General features: G+C 26.5%; 1 protein-coding gene across 1 annotated transcript; it reads left to right on the forward strand.

The window, feature by feature from the left end:
• Positions 1–552: 552 nt before the first annotated feature.
• Positions 553–11,458, forward strand: LOC107636391 (putative sulfate transporter 3.3). Its single transcript, XM_016339907.2, has 14 exons — positions 553–870; positions 1,158–1,206; positions 1,973–2,180; positions 2,878–3,049; positions 3,159–3,224; positions 3,520–3,633; positions 3,733–3,849; positions 4,928–5,054; positions 5,180–5,466; positions 6,627–6,817; positions 7,930–8,009; positions 8,135–8,211; positions 10,524–10,702; positions 11,404–11,458. Exons 1-14 carry the CDS (start codon positions 553–555, stop codon positions 11,456–11,458), a joined length of 2,040 nt encoding a protein of 679 aa, XP_016195393.1.
• Positions 11,459–15,365: the final 3,907 nt, after the last annotated feature.

A 15,365-nucleotide genomic window follows, 5' to 3' on the forward strand; every position in this document is an offset into this window, starting at 1 on the left:
GTTATTTATTGTTGAACTAAAAAATAGTATCAGAAAAAAAAAATAAACTAGAGAAAAGATGCTCATATATAGTTATTGGTAGTAATCATCATAAATTAGCGAATGTAATAAGTAATTAAGTTTTGCTTGTACACTAGTTTAAAAACTATTTTAATTTATTTTTTCAGGCATATACTCATAAAAGAGTAAGTAGCCAATGAGACACACTCTTATTTTTATATAAATATAAGTGATCATGTTATATGTACATACAAAAATTAATTATTAATTTATATAAAATATAAAATATATATTAAAAATAAATTAAATAATATATATTTTTAAATACATAATAACTAATTTAATAATTATTTATTAATATACATATAATAATTTTTTAATTATTATGTATTATTAATGGTTGTTACGCTCTTGCACTGTTGTCCTTCCAATGATGTATGTGATTTGCTTCATTATATATACAGGGATCCAAGGTGACATGATTGATGAGGTAGCTTGAAGAAGGATGTTCAAGTCAAATTAGAAGTAGTAGAATAATAGTAACATAATTTCATGGAGCCTAGCAGCAGTAGTAGTATTAATAATAATAATAATAATTGCATGGAAGAAGTGAGAATGGACGTGCAGTACCCGCCAGTTGTGGCACCACCTCATAAGAGCAGCCTACAGAAGTTCAAGGTCAAATTGAAGGAAACTTTGTTCCCTGATGATCCAATGAGACAATTCAAGGGTCAACCATTTGGTACAAAAATAGTCCTTGCTGCTCAGTATGTGTTCCCTATTCTTCAATGGCTCCCTCAATATAGCCTCAAACTCTTTAAATCTGACATTATTTCTGGTATCACCATTGCTAGCCTTTCAATCCCTCAGGTTAATTAGTTACTCATTAATTTATTATTCTTAATTACTTTTACTTTTAATTTTGTCTATAAAATTTATTAACAAAAATATTATGTACACACTAAAAATTATCTATTAAATTAAAAATTATATATTTATGTATAAATATATATTATTATTAACTTATTTTTAATATATATTTTTTAATTTTACTTATATTTTATATCGATAATTAATTTAGTAATTGATTTTTAATATATACGTAGTAGCATGATTGATTTATTAATTATCCTTCAATGATGTTTTTTTTTTATCAGGGGATTAGTTATGCTAAGCTTGCAGGTTTACCTCCAAGTTTTGGACTTTGTGAGTGCATATATATTTCTTGGGTTTATAATTAAATAATTATAACTTAAAAGTTTCAGAACACATTAAAAATTATTAGGAATATAATTTTAAGCATTAATGACATAAATATTATATAAAATCATCGTCTAATATAATTAATTTCACGTTTTGAAGATCATTGAAAGTTTACCATACAAGCATGAACAAATAGTTTTTTCTTTTTTATTAATGTATCAATATGTAATGAGAAATTCTTAGAGGCCAATAATTTTAGTAATTTTGGTTATTATTTGATTAGTCTAAATATTAAATTATTTTTAATAAATAAATTTTATTAATTTATATTTATAAATTCTAAAAAATTGAATATATTATATTAAATCATGTATATAAAATTCTAATAAATATAAATATAAACTATATGCATCTTATGTATAATATCTTTGTAAATATATGTACAAATTATAACTGTTAATGTATTAACAAAAAATAATAATATTTTTTAGTTATATAACATTGCTCATATATAATTATTGAATACACGTATAAACTATTTTTTTAGTGGTGCATTAAAATTAAATCCAATTATTAAAGCTATATACACCCAACTATAAAATAGAATTATATATATTGTTACAGGGAGGAGAAACTTTTCTTTAAAAAATAAAAAATTAACGCACACCATTTACACGGTAAAATGACAAGTATGAATGTGTTAGGAAGTTTGGGCTATTCAATTTAGTTGAGAATATAACATAGGTTGGTTTTGCATGTTTTATTTCAGATTCTAGTTTTGTTCCCCCACTTGTGTATGCTGTTCTTGGAAGCTCAAAGGACCTTGCAATTGGTCCAGCAGCTATTACTTCTCTTGTGTTAAGATCCATGCTTACGCAAGGAGTGTCTGCCACATCACAACCTCAACTCTTTCTTCAGCTTGCTTTTACTTCCACTCTTTTTGCTGGTGTCTTTCAGGCAGCTCTTGGTATTCTAAGGTTAACATATCTTTCACTTTTCTTCCTTTCTCAATTCCTAGCTGTAGAGTAGGGGTATCAATGTATCATGTTTACGGTAGAAGATTCAAATATAACATTTGTTGGAATATGATATCATTTATTTAAATGTCACCTAAGTATTAATAAGATGTTAATTTTTTTTATGAAGATATTTGGGTTTAAAGTTTGATTAATTTGTTTAGTTATATTTTAAAAATACATACTAAAATTAAACTTTATAATTTATCATCTAACAATAAAAAAAAAAAAAAATTTAAGATCTTTTTTGTCGTTATGGTGACTTTTTAGGAATAATATTTATTAAGAATATAATCATCCATATATCTTTTGTTATTGGCTTAAATTTTTAAAAAAAATAATTTTATAATATGATCAGAATTTTTATAACCTAAAATCTAATGTTCAATTCTTTTTAAATTTCAAAAGAAAAAAGAGAAAAAAAAAATTTAACATAAAACAAAAAAAAGTCTATATACATTTATCCAAACTCAAAAAAAATTCTTACATGAGAGAATATTTTAAAAATATAAATATTTATATACTTCTTCTTATTAACTTAAATTTTGTTAACAATATCATAAAGATATTTAAATGTGACACTCATCATTTAACAGCTAGTAATTTGGAGTAGGTGGCTAAATAAAATCTGATGGACTATTATAACAAACGATTGCAGGCTTGGATTTATCATTGACTTTCTATCAAAGGCCATACTTGTCGGATTCATGGCTGGAGTTGCTGTAATTGTATCTCTGCAGCAGCTTAAAAGTCTTCTTGGAATCACACATTTCACCAAAAAGATGACCATCGTTGATGTATTGAGTTCTGTTTTTAGCAATATTCACGAGGTTAATTAACATATATATAACTCCCTCTAATATTATATATCATTATTATTTCAATTTTCTCACACATGAATCCTATTCTATTTCATCTTTAATTTTGGGTTCTCTGCAGTGGTCTTGGCAAACAATAGTAATGGGCGCTGGGTTCTTGATTCTACTACTACTAGCAAGGCAATTTGTATGTAACTATATATATATATATATATATGAGAAAATATATAAGGAACTAACTTTTAATTAGCCAACATTAGCTAGAAGAATTTTTTTGTTAAAGACTTATAATTTAAGGTTTAGAATTTTGTAAATAAATGTCATATGTACACTAAAATCAACCATTAAATCAGTCACATATAAAATATATATTGGCTAAATAAAATATGTATTTATATATAAATATATAGTGGTTAATTTTTATTGTATATGTAATATTTTTGGACTTCTTATATTGATAATTAACGTACTTGTAAATTCAGAGCTTAAAGAAGCCAAAATATTTCTGGGTCTCAGCTGGAGCTCCTCTTCTGTCAGTAATAACGTCAACTGCCATACTTTTTGCAATTAGGGGTAAACATCCTGCCATTCTTGTTGTAAGTATGATGCAATATAAATTCATGATTACCATATGTATGTAATGTAGTAATTATATTACTAAACAAATGTATGTATATATTTATATGTATTGGTAGATTGGAAAGCTTCCAGAAGGAGTAAATCCTCCTTCAGTAAAGATGTTGTATTTCGAAGCAACTCATTTAGGACTGGCCATTAAAACTGGGATCATTGTTGGTATTTTATCCCTCACTGTAAGTTTACAACTTATATATGTTAGGATTTTTTTTCCTTAACTTGGATTATAGTAACTAGTGTACTGATTCACTCTTTTATATATTAAATGTGTAAAAAATATTAAAAATTAAATTAGTTGTTGAGATGATAAATAGTTTATATAATTCTACTTAAAGGTCTTTAGTTTAAATTTTGTAGATAATATTTTTTTTAAAATTATATAATAAAAAGATGAATTCTGTCTAACCCTCTTTAAAATAAAAGATAAGTTACATATCCCTTATAACATATTCAATAATTATTGAATAAAATTAGTTAGCTTATTATCATTCACTTTAACTTTTAATTTAATCTAAATTTTGATTACCTAATTAATCAATTAAGCATGATCTAATTTCTTTTGTAAATTATAAAAATTACTAAACATCAAAATGTTTTAAAATTCTCTAGAGAGAAAAGGAATTATATGTACATATAATAAAAAAAAGAAAAGGAGACAATGATGATCAACTTTCTTTTTGTATATATGGTAGGTGCTTGGTGAAAAGTGAATATGAATATGAAGAGTGATTGATAAATATGAACACATAAAAAAATTAGTTAATAATATTGAACGATAAATCATTTAGTACAAAGAGTGCAGTAATATCTTTTCTTAATTTTAAAATAGAATGATACAAATAGAATCTTTAATGACTTTTAAAAAAGTCTCAAAAAAGTATCAAAATTTTTTTTATTTTTTATTTTTTGTAATTTTTTATTGTGCAGGTAAAATTACAAAATATAATTTTTATAAATTGCAAAAAAAATTATATTTTGATTAATTAGCTAGTTAAATTATCATAATTTAGATTAAATTAAGAGATAATATTAACTGTAATAAGTCAATTTATTTTATCTAATAATTATGAAACATATCACAAAAAATAACTTATCTTTTATTTTAAAAAGAGCTGAATAGAATTTATCTAATAAAAAATATTTAAAAAAATGTTAGATACCAATTTTTTTCATATTGTCATTATATAGTATAGTATAAATATTGAAGTATAGATATAGGATAGATTAATGGTAGATAATAATTTTTTGAAACAGGAATCTATTGCAGTTGGAAGGACATTTGCAGCTATAAGAAAATACAAAGTGGATGGTAATAAGGAAATGATAGCTATTGGGTTGATGAATGTAATAGGATCCACCACATCATGTTTTGCTTCAACAGGTATTATATAGTATGGTCTCTAATTAAGTAAAAATGATAATTAACGTAGACATATATTATGTATGTTAAATAGTTCAGTAACAGATTAAACCATCTAGTTATATCTGTGGTCATGACTATTTCAGGATCATTCTCTAGGACGGCTGTGAACCACAACGCAGGGGCAAAAACAGCGATGTCGAACATAGTTATGTCGGTGGCAGTGTTGGTGACACTCTTGTTTCTGATGCCATTATTGCACTACACACCGCATGTGGTGTTGGGTGCAATCATAGTAACAGCAGTCATTGGCTTTGTTGATATACCTGCTGCTTACCGTATTTGGAAGATTGACAAATTCGATTTCGTTGTCATGTTGACTGCATTCTTCGGTGTCATTTTTATCTCAGTTGAGTATGGCCTAGCTCTTGCTGTAAGTTTCCACATTCATCATATCCTCTAAATTTTGATTCACATCTATAGTATATAGACACGCTATGAAATATATGTTAAAATAATAATATTATATAACTAACAAATATTGATATTTTAGGTCAATATTTATTTAAGGAAAAGTTTAGGGCCAGCAACTTTATTAAATTCTGATCACCCATGTAACCAGCAAAAAAAGTGAGTCATTGGATAAAATCTCACACCAATCTCACACTATTAAAATCATCATTGATGGCTATTTGATGGCTACAAATCACAAAAATTGCTGTCCCCTAACACTCCTCTTTATCTAATAATAGTAAGAGGAATGCTAGGGACCAACAATTTTCGTGATTTGTAGCCATTAAATAGTCATTAATGATATTTTTAATGATGTAAGATTTTATCCAATAGTGTGAAATTACTCATTTTTGTTTTGCTGATTACATACTGGTCAGAATTTAATAAAGTTGCTGGCTCGCTAGACTTTTTTTAATAATAATTTATATCCATGGTTATAGAAGTTTGTATTTATATTTATCAAAATTTATACATATAAATTAATAACATTTATTTGTTAAAGATAATTTGGTATGCTAAAATTTATTGGTCACTTAAAACTTTCTGTATACTAAAATACAGATTGAAAATAAGTTAAATAAAATATGTACATAATAAATAATTTGATAACTGATTTTTAGTGTATAAATAAAATTTTTGAATATCTTTTTGGTATTGTTTTGATATAATAATTAATTAATACATATTGCCATATTGGTACAATAAAAACCTAAATGAATAAAAAGCGTGATTTAAAGTTTAAACTTTTTTAAAATGTATGATTTGATTTTGAAGAGTTAGTTTTCTTTCAACTTTACTTCTTAAAATAATTATGTTAATAAAATACATAATAAAAAACATTTTTTTAGGATTTAAATTGTGCATTTTAAAAAAAATAAACTATACATAAACAAAGTTCAAGGATAAATTGCATTTCTTTTTTCAAAAAAACTAAGGTCCCAAGAAATTTAAGAAGCCTTATTATAGTAGCACCCTTCTTGGAGGTTGAGTATTTGAAAAGAAAAATCAAATTATGTGAAAGTTGTTTGATTCATCATTATGATTGACCAGAGGAAATGCTGATCATGGTGATGATATCAGGTTGGTTTATCAATCTTAAGGATCCTATTGCAAATTACAAGACCAAAAACAGTAATGTTGGGGAACATACCAGGGACAAGATTGTATCGAGATCTTCACCATTATAATCAAGCTACAAGAATTCCTGGTTTTCTCATTTTAAGCATAGAAGCTCCCATCAATTTTGCCAACATCACCTATCTCCAACAAAGGTTGGTTTAATTTAATTTCAACGAGTAAATATCTAATATAGTTCTGTACATTTTTATGAAAGATAAAGCGATTTTAATAAAAAAAAAAAACACTTTAATCTTCAACCTTTTTATTTTAGGAAAATATAATTTTTTTGTTAAAAAAATTATTAAATAATAATAAAAATTAATTTTGTAAAAGTTTTATTTATATTTTGTAGAAATTTTAAACCTTCACAAAATTCTTTTCAGTAATATAACCAATTATGACCACTGCTATTACCACCTTTTTCATCCTCATTGTTATCACTTCTATCTTTATTATTTTTATTATGTAATCATATTTTATCATCATTGTTATCTCCTCAACCGTCATCATCACAAATATCGATATTATCAACATTAATGTTTTCTTTTTTCATTTTTTATTGGATGTTATTTTTTCCTTTTAAATAAAAGATATTCATACTGTAATTATTTTTTTTCTTGCAACATCATTTTTATAAATAGTTTTTCTCCACTTAACTACTATTATTGGTGTAGGAATTTTTCAAAAACAAACTTATTAATAATTTGTGAGAGTTTAAAACCTCAACAAATGTGAATAAAATCTCTACAAAATTATTTCTTGTTATTATTTAATGAATTTTTTAATGAAAGGATCGTATTGTCCCAAAATAAAAAGATTGAGTGTCAAAGTGTCCTTTTTTTTTTTACAAAAATTACTTTATCTTTCGTGAAAATGGACAAAGACTAAATTAAATATTTACTCTAATTTCAACTTTACGTCTTTTTATCGCTCACTAAATTATTATATTATTTTCAAGTAAATCAAATTGACCTCGGCAAATTTCACTGCAAGTAGTTAAACTAGTTACCTAAATTTTGATGGAATCAAATTAGTTTCTAACCTTTTATTTGTCTTCATAACATTTGATTATCTTCAGTATAGATAAAAAATGACATGGAGAAAAAAATGGTCTAATTAAAGACGCTATTGGTTAATACCAATTTGATTTAATATAAAAATTTGATGGATCATCAATTTAACTCATTGGTGAAATTTCACGATCAATTTGAGCATTTATTCGTTAATTTTCTTTCTATTGATCAATTGTTCACATTTATTCTAGGACTTTGCGATGGATTGAAGAAGAAGAAGAAAGCATGAAGGATAACTCAGTTTTTCGGTTTGTGATATTGGAGATGTCAGGTAGTTACATTATTATTGTGAATAACTATATATAATATCTGTTTGTAATTTTATCAAACTTTACTTCTTGCATGCGGATCATAATACTACGCAGTAATAACGACAAGATGTTTTGAGATTTTCAGCTGTGAGCAACATAGATACAAGCGGAGTCTCACTTTTTCAAGAGCTGAAATCAGCATTGGAAACCAAGCATATTAAGGCATGAATAATGCTAACTCACTCATACATATTCTCATTTATATATATTATTTAATTTATTTTTAATATATATTTTAACATATATTTTATACAAACAATTAATTGAGTAAACATTTAATCCGGTTCTTGTTCATTTTCACGAAAGACAAAGCGATTTCTGTAAAAAAAAAAAAAAAAAAAAAAGACACTTCGATCCTCAACCTTTTTATTTTGGAACAATACGATCCTTTTATTAAAAAATCCGTTAAATAATAACAAAAATTAGTTTTATGGGGAGTTTTATTTGTATTTTGTGGGAGTTTTGAACCTCCACAAAATTCTTTACAACAATTTAACCAATTACTACCACTACCTTCTTCATCTTCATTATTATCACTCCTACTTCTATGACTTTTATTGCTTTATCATTATTATTATCTCTTCTACTATCATCATCACCAATACCTATATTATCAACATTCAAGTTCTCTTCTTTTATTTCTTATTCGATGTTATTTTTTTCTTTTAAAAGATATTTGTACTATAATTATTTTTTTTTTGCGGCAACATTTTTTGGTTGTCCACGGTATCTCTCAACCTGACAGGTCAAGGACTAATCCGTCACGAATCTGAGCTCCATTTAATGCTCTGTCGCTGGCCAATGGATTGCTGCATACACAAGACAAGATTCAAACTCCCGACACTTGTTTAAACGGATGTGTGAGCTAACTACTCGATCAATCCAAGTTGGTTTTTGCAGCATCATTTTCATCAATGGTTTTTTTCACTTAACCAACATTGATGAAGAAACTTTTCAAAAACAAATTTATTATAATAGTTTGTGAAGGTTTAAAACCCCCACAAAATACAAATAAAATTCCCACAGAACTAATTTTTGTTATTATTTCATAAATTTTTTAATTGAGGGATCGTATTGTCCCAAAATAAAAAAGTTAAAAGTCAAAATGTTTATTTTTTGGATAAAAATCGCTTTGTCTTTCGCAAAAATAGATAAATATCGAGTTAGGTGTTTACTCTAATTAATTTAGCCACTATTTTTTTTTTTTTTTACTCATGACATAATGGTATATATCACATATCTTCACACCCCTTTGGATGGACATGTTTGATAAAAGACACGTTGTTTGGGAGGAGATAGATATAAACCAGATGACATATGTTGACTTTTAATTTTCTCCAAAAAGAAAAATAATAAATAAAAAAATTGTCTGAATTTTATCTATTATGAAGTTAGAAAACGAAAATTAAGGACAAAATTATAGCTTTTCTATCTTATATATAGGAATAATGCCAAATAAATAAGTTTTTTTAATTAAGTTTTCAATTATGTTTTTTTTTTTTTTTTTGCTGCTTCTCCTTTTCTCTTTTTTTTCTCTTTCAACAAGTTTTTTTTTCCTTCTCTTTTATATTGTTTGTTATTCATATAGAATTTTTGTATTATTTTCCAAAATTTTGTGTTGACTTTAAAAAATGTCTATGTTATTAGATTCATCAGATTAAGAAAAACAGATGAAAAAAATAAGTAACCTGTTTGACATATGTTTAAAAAAAACTTATTCATTTAGTACTTTTTTATGTGTAATTTTTGTATATCTCTATTCTTTTGTATATGAAATATTTAAACTATGGTTGTGAGAAAATTAAATATGATCGGTCAGTTTAGTTGGGATAATAAATTAAAGAAGCTCAACTGATCGATCCACTTCGCTATAAAATCCAGTTGAGAATAATAAAAAAAAATGGTAAAACAAGTGAAACATTGAACCAATTTGATTTTTTATTGAAAAATAGATTTAAAAATTAAATTTTAGAGACATTAATTTATACAATATATTATTTTTAATAGAAAAATATTAAAAGATCATTAAAATTTATTATTTTTTACCATTATTTTAAATCATTAACTCAATTTCTTTAATTTAGTAATCCAACAACATACTTTAACTTACATTTTTAAAAATTAATTGACTAATAATTAATAATAAAAAAATAAATTTTAATAGTTCTCTAACATTTCTTGTATATTCTCAAAATATTGACTTAACATTCAAACTAAAAAAGGTGATAGATACTTTTCTCAACTATTAAATAGATTTATGAATTTAAAATAGATAACTACAAAAATATCTAATAATAAAAAAATAAATAACTACAAAAATATTTAATAACAAAAAAAATTAATTAAAAACAAATAAAATGTATCTTATTTATATTTGTTAATTATTATTAAAATTAATAAATATTAAATAAAATAAATTTTCAACTATTTTTTTGGTCTCCCTTGACTAATTAAGATGTTGTGATGTAAAACAGCTAGCATTGGTGAATCCTCTTGCTGAAGTGATAGAAAAGCTGACAAAGGCAGATGAATCTGACAGCTTCATTAGAGAAGACTACCTCTTCTTGTCTGTTGGAGAGGCTGTTGGAAAACTTTCATCAATAATGGAGAACTCCCCTTCAGTCACCATGCAACAAGAGCAGCCACCTTACATGTAAGTACCAACAATATGCACATCCATTAAAATCACACTCAATTTTTTTTTTTTGATAAAATATATTTTTTTGCTCTAATATCTTGAAAATATCTATTTTTAGCATTTAATTATTTTATTCAATTTTATTTTTAACGTGTTCAATTTATTCAATTTTATTCTTAATATTTTTAATTTATGTCAAAATTATTCTTAAAGGTTAACTCTATCGAAAATGTTAACAATAAAATTAATTTTGATAAAAAAAAAATATTAAAAACAAACGTGAATAAAAATAAACATTAGAAATATTTAAAAAAAAATATAAATATTAAAAACAAAAAACATAATTTTTTTTTGTTATACCACTTTTATTAACAAATCATCGAAATAAACCAATACCATATGCCAACAAGAACATTCAAAAGCGCCGCATTTAAAAATAGAGGATCTTTTTCAGATTTTCTTGTATCTTCTCGTTAGAATTTGCTATTACTATTCACAAAATCTGAAAGATACAAAGGGCATGATACAAGAAAATTTGGAAAAGATTCTATTTTCAAATGTGGTGACACGTGATTTTTGGATGATTCTGGAAATAATCTTGCTGACATATAGTATTGGTTTATTTTGTTTGTTTGTTATATATAATTTTATAATTATATATGCTTCTTAAATTATACAATGATTATGAATATATCCATAATATAATTTTTGTGCAGGTCCCCTCCAACAGAACTCCCAGTAGAGTCGCCTGAATACTCTAACAACGTTTAACTGCGTAGTGAACTGTGGAAAATTGGTATAAAATTCAGCCATTTCATGTTATTGATTGATTGCCTTCATGTGCTTTTTGTGCACACATGATCACAATGAAATTAACTAGTGAATATTGTATACACGAATTACAAATAAAGAGATAGATAGTCATGTATATAGATCAAGATATTTGTAAGTTGTAACAATTATAATAATATTGTATTTATAGGTTTTCCAAATATTAGGATAATTAATTTAGTTAGTGATGTAGTACTACATGTATTGAGAATAACTGAAAGTTTATTACTGCTCTTCAATTTTGTTACTACACTTCAATTTCCTGTCACACAATGCATCCGTCACCCCGAACAGAAATAACAAGGGTACTCTGGATATATAAAACATTAACTGCCAATCAATTACGATATATATTCGTTTATTACAAGTATAATTATTCTACTGTAGTAATTTGATTATTCTGGAATTAGTTATCCAACATAGTGACTTATTTGATAATTAATATCTATTATCTAATATACGTAGACATTTTTTGCAAAAGATTAATCTCCACATACAAGCTTTTTCACTATACAAGTTATACAAGTTTTGAAAATCCTTAATTCCTAAAACGCGCCTCTTATGCCATGTATGTTTTACGCACCTCCTTAACAGTTTTTTCAATCAATCAACGCGTAAATATATAACTTTCTTTTTCGAAAGGATTTCGTTTCCTTTTTTGAATTCCTTTTGCATTTTCTTGTCTTCTCTCTTCGATCTCTTTCGTGCGTTTCTCTCTCCCTTCTCCTTTGCCGTTTACGTAAGTTTCTCTCTCTGTTCTCTTTCTTCGTTTTTCTCGTTTTCAAGTTGTTTCTGAAATTAAGCTCTGAAATCGTTTTGAAGATAATGGATGATTCAACTTCAGATTATCAACTGAACCAGAGCGAAATGGATTTTGAATTTGAATCCAATGAAGTTCCTGAGGTGTGGTTTAATTCCAGTTAATAATTGAATTTGAATTTGAATCCAGTTAGTAGTTTATAATTGTGTAGTTAAATAATGCATGAATCTTATCTGTGAAATTTGCTGTTTATTATTCCTTGTTTGAATTGAATCTAATGTACTAGTTCTGATGAATTTTTTGCATTTTATATCAAATGTTCGGGTGTAAATCAGGAATATTTGTGTGTATTTTAGGAAAGTTTGGGTGTATTTACAGTTTATGACTTTTCATCTCATTGAGGGTGAATTGTTTTATTCTTTTAGTTGAATTGTTTTAGTTTCTGTTTAATGATAATTCATGAATCTGATTTTTGTTATTTTTTATGATGGTTTTATAGTTCTATTTGCATTCTATAGTTTATGCTTGTTTTAATATGGTGTATTTTTGGTGTATTTTGCAGCCCCTCTATGGTATTGATGAGCAGTTTGTTCTCCACATACAAGCATTTTTCTCATACAAGTCTTTACAAGTCTTCTCCTCCTTTTATTGTTTTGAATCCAATCAAGTGGCTGAGGTGTGGTTCAATTCAGAAGAAAAAAATGTAGCATTAGAGGAAACATTTTTCTGTACAAAAATGCTATTTGTACACTAAAATCAGCTACTAAAATCAACCACCAATGTATTTGTGTATAAATACATGTGTGGTTTAATTTATTTTCAATGTATATTTGTATTCCAGTATGTATTTTATACTGGTGGCTGACTTTGGTGGCTAATTTTAGTGTACACGTAGCATAACTCATTTCTGTATTTGCACCAAATTTGGGTGTAAAACGAAGATATTTTGGTGTAACACGAAGATATTTGGGTGTATTTTAAGAAATTTTGGGTGTAGTTTTATTCTGATAAGTTCTGCATAATTTAGAACATTTTCTCTTCCTCCTCTTCATCTTCTGCTACTTTTTTTTTAATCATCATTACAATCTTCTTCTTCTTTATTTCTTATTCATCTTTTCCTTTTTGTTTTACCTTCTCAAGTTTCTTAACAAGAATAAAAACAAAAAATCAAACAAAGAAGAAGAAAAAACACATAATGTTCCAAAATTACTTGGAAAAGGATGAACTTACATTCATTTAACTAAAAGAAAGAAAGAAATAAGGAAAAGAATAAAAAAAATACAGCATTAGAGGAAACATTTTTCTGTACAAAAATGCTATTTGTACACTAAAATCAACCACTAAAATCAGCAACCAATGTATTTGTGTATAAATACATGTATGGTTTAATTTATTTTCAATGTATATTTGTATTTCAATATGTATTTTATACTGATGGCTGACTTTGGTGGCTAATTTTAGTGTACACGTAGCATAACTCATTTCTGTATTTGCAGTAAATTTGGGTGTAAAACGAAGATATTTGGGTGTATTTTAAGAAATTTTGGGTGTATTTTTATTCTGATAAGTTCTGCATAATTCAGAACTCTTCTCCTTCCTCCTCCTCATCGATTCTTTTTTTTTTTCATCATTATCACCATCTTCTTCTTTTTTTTCTTATTTATCTTTTTCTTTTTGTTTTACCTTCTCAAGTTTCTTCTCATTCAAACAAAGAAGAAGAAGAAACACATAATGCTATAAAATTACTTGGAAGAGGATGAACTTACATTCATTTAACTAAAAGAAAGAAAGAAATAAGGAAAAGAATAAGAAAAAAAGCAGCATTAGAGGAAATATTTTTCTGTACAAAAATGCTATTTGTACTAGGGGTGCACATGGGGCCGGGTGAAGCCGGGTTCGCCGTGACCCGAACCCGACCCTAAATAATGACCGGGTCTGTTTATGAGACCCTAACCCGGCCCTAGACCCGATGAAATCGTGTTACTTTCGGGCCACACTTAAGCCGGGTCTAGACCGGGTGAAGCCCGGGTCTTGATCAACTTTATCACGACATCACCAAAAATTAGATTCTATATTTTTTGAACCTCTAAATTTTGAAAAATAATTATTCCATAACATTGTAACATTCACATAATAATAATTTAGAATCTAATAATAATAATTTAAAGTTTCATAATAATAATTATGTCAATTACACACTAAACATTCAAAATTCAAAAGAAAATTAAAACAAAGTTAACAACCAACACAAAATTAACATAATAATAATAATAATAATTTATAGTGTCATACCAACCAATAACAACAAACTATTAAGTAGCAAACAACTACAGAATAAAATTCATTTGATTGGTAGCTTGCTCTCAAGATTGTGAACTTGATTCTTGTTGTGTGGATGTGTTAGTAACATCTGCAAAACATAAAAATTAGTCTCTTAAGATCATCATATGAATTAAATTAAATAATAAAAAAAAGTAAAGACATCATAAAGTAAATATACCATTAACAATCTTGTCACTACTGTCAAATTGATCAATCTCAAGTTCTTCAAATATCTGCTTAGAAGGATACAACCAACTTTGAGTGCAGATTAAAGCTTCTGCCATTTTTGGTGACAAAGAGCTACGATAAAGATCAACCACACGCCCACCGGTACTAAAGCATGATTCAGATGCAACAGTTGAAACTGGAATACCAAAGACATCACGGGCTATGGGAGACAAAATTCTATATTTTGATCCATTTAATTTCCACCAAGCCAATATATCAAAATTCTCATCTTCGATGTCCACAGGATCTTCGGCCAAATATTTCTCAACATCAGATTTGCTATCAGCATTAGCTTTTTCCTTCTTTTGTTTTTTCCACAAATTCACTCTATTTGCAGCAACACACCTAGCACTAAACTGACTACTGTCTTTATCATCCAAAACAGCTCTAGAGGAACTGACACCATCATCAAAAACTTTATCATCTACAATTTCTTTTGAATAAAATTTGTACAATGTCTCCAATGTAAATTTCACAAAACTAGTCATACTAGTAGCCACTTCCTTATCATATACATCCTCCAAACACCAAGAAAGA

Source organism: Arachis ipaensis, chromosome B4 (assembly GCF_059453495.1).
Source record: "Arachis ipaensis isolate K30076 ecotype BB chromosome B4, ASM5945349v1, whole genome shotgun sequence".
NCBI classification, from domain to species: Eukaryota; Viridiplantae; Streptophyta; class Magnoliopsida; order Fabales; family Fabaceae; genus Arachis; species Arachis ipaensis.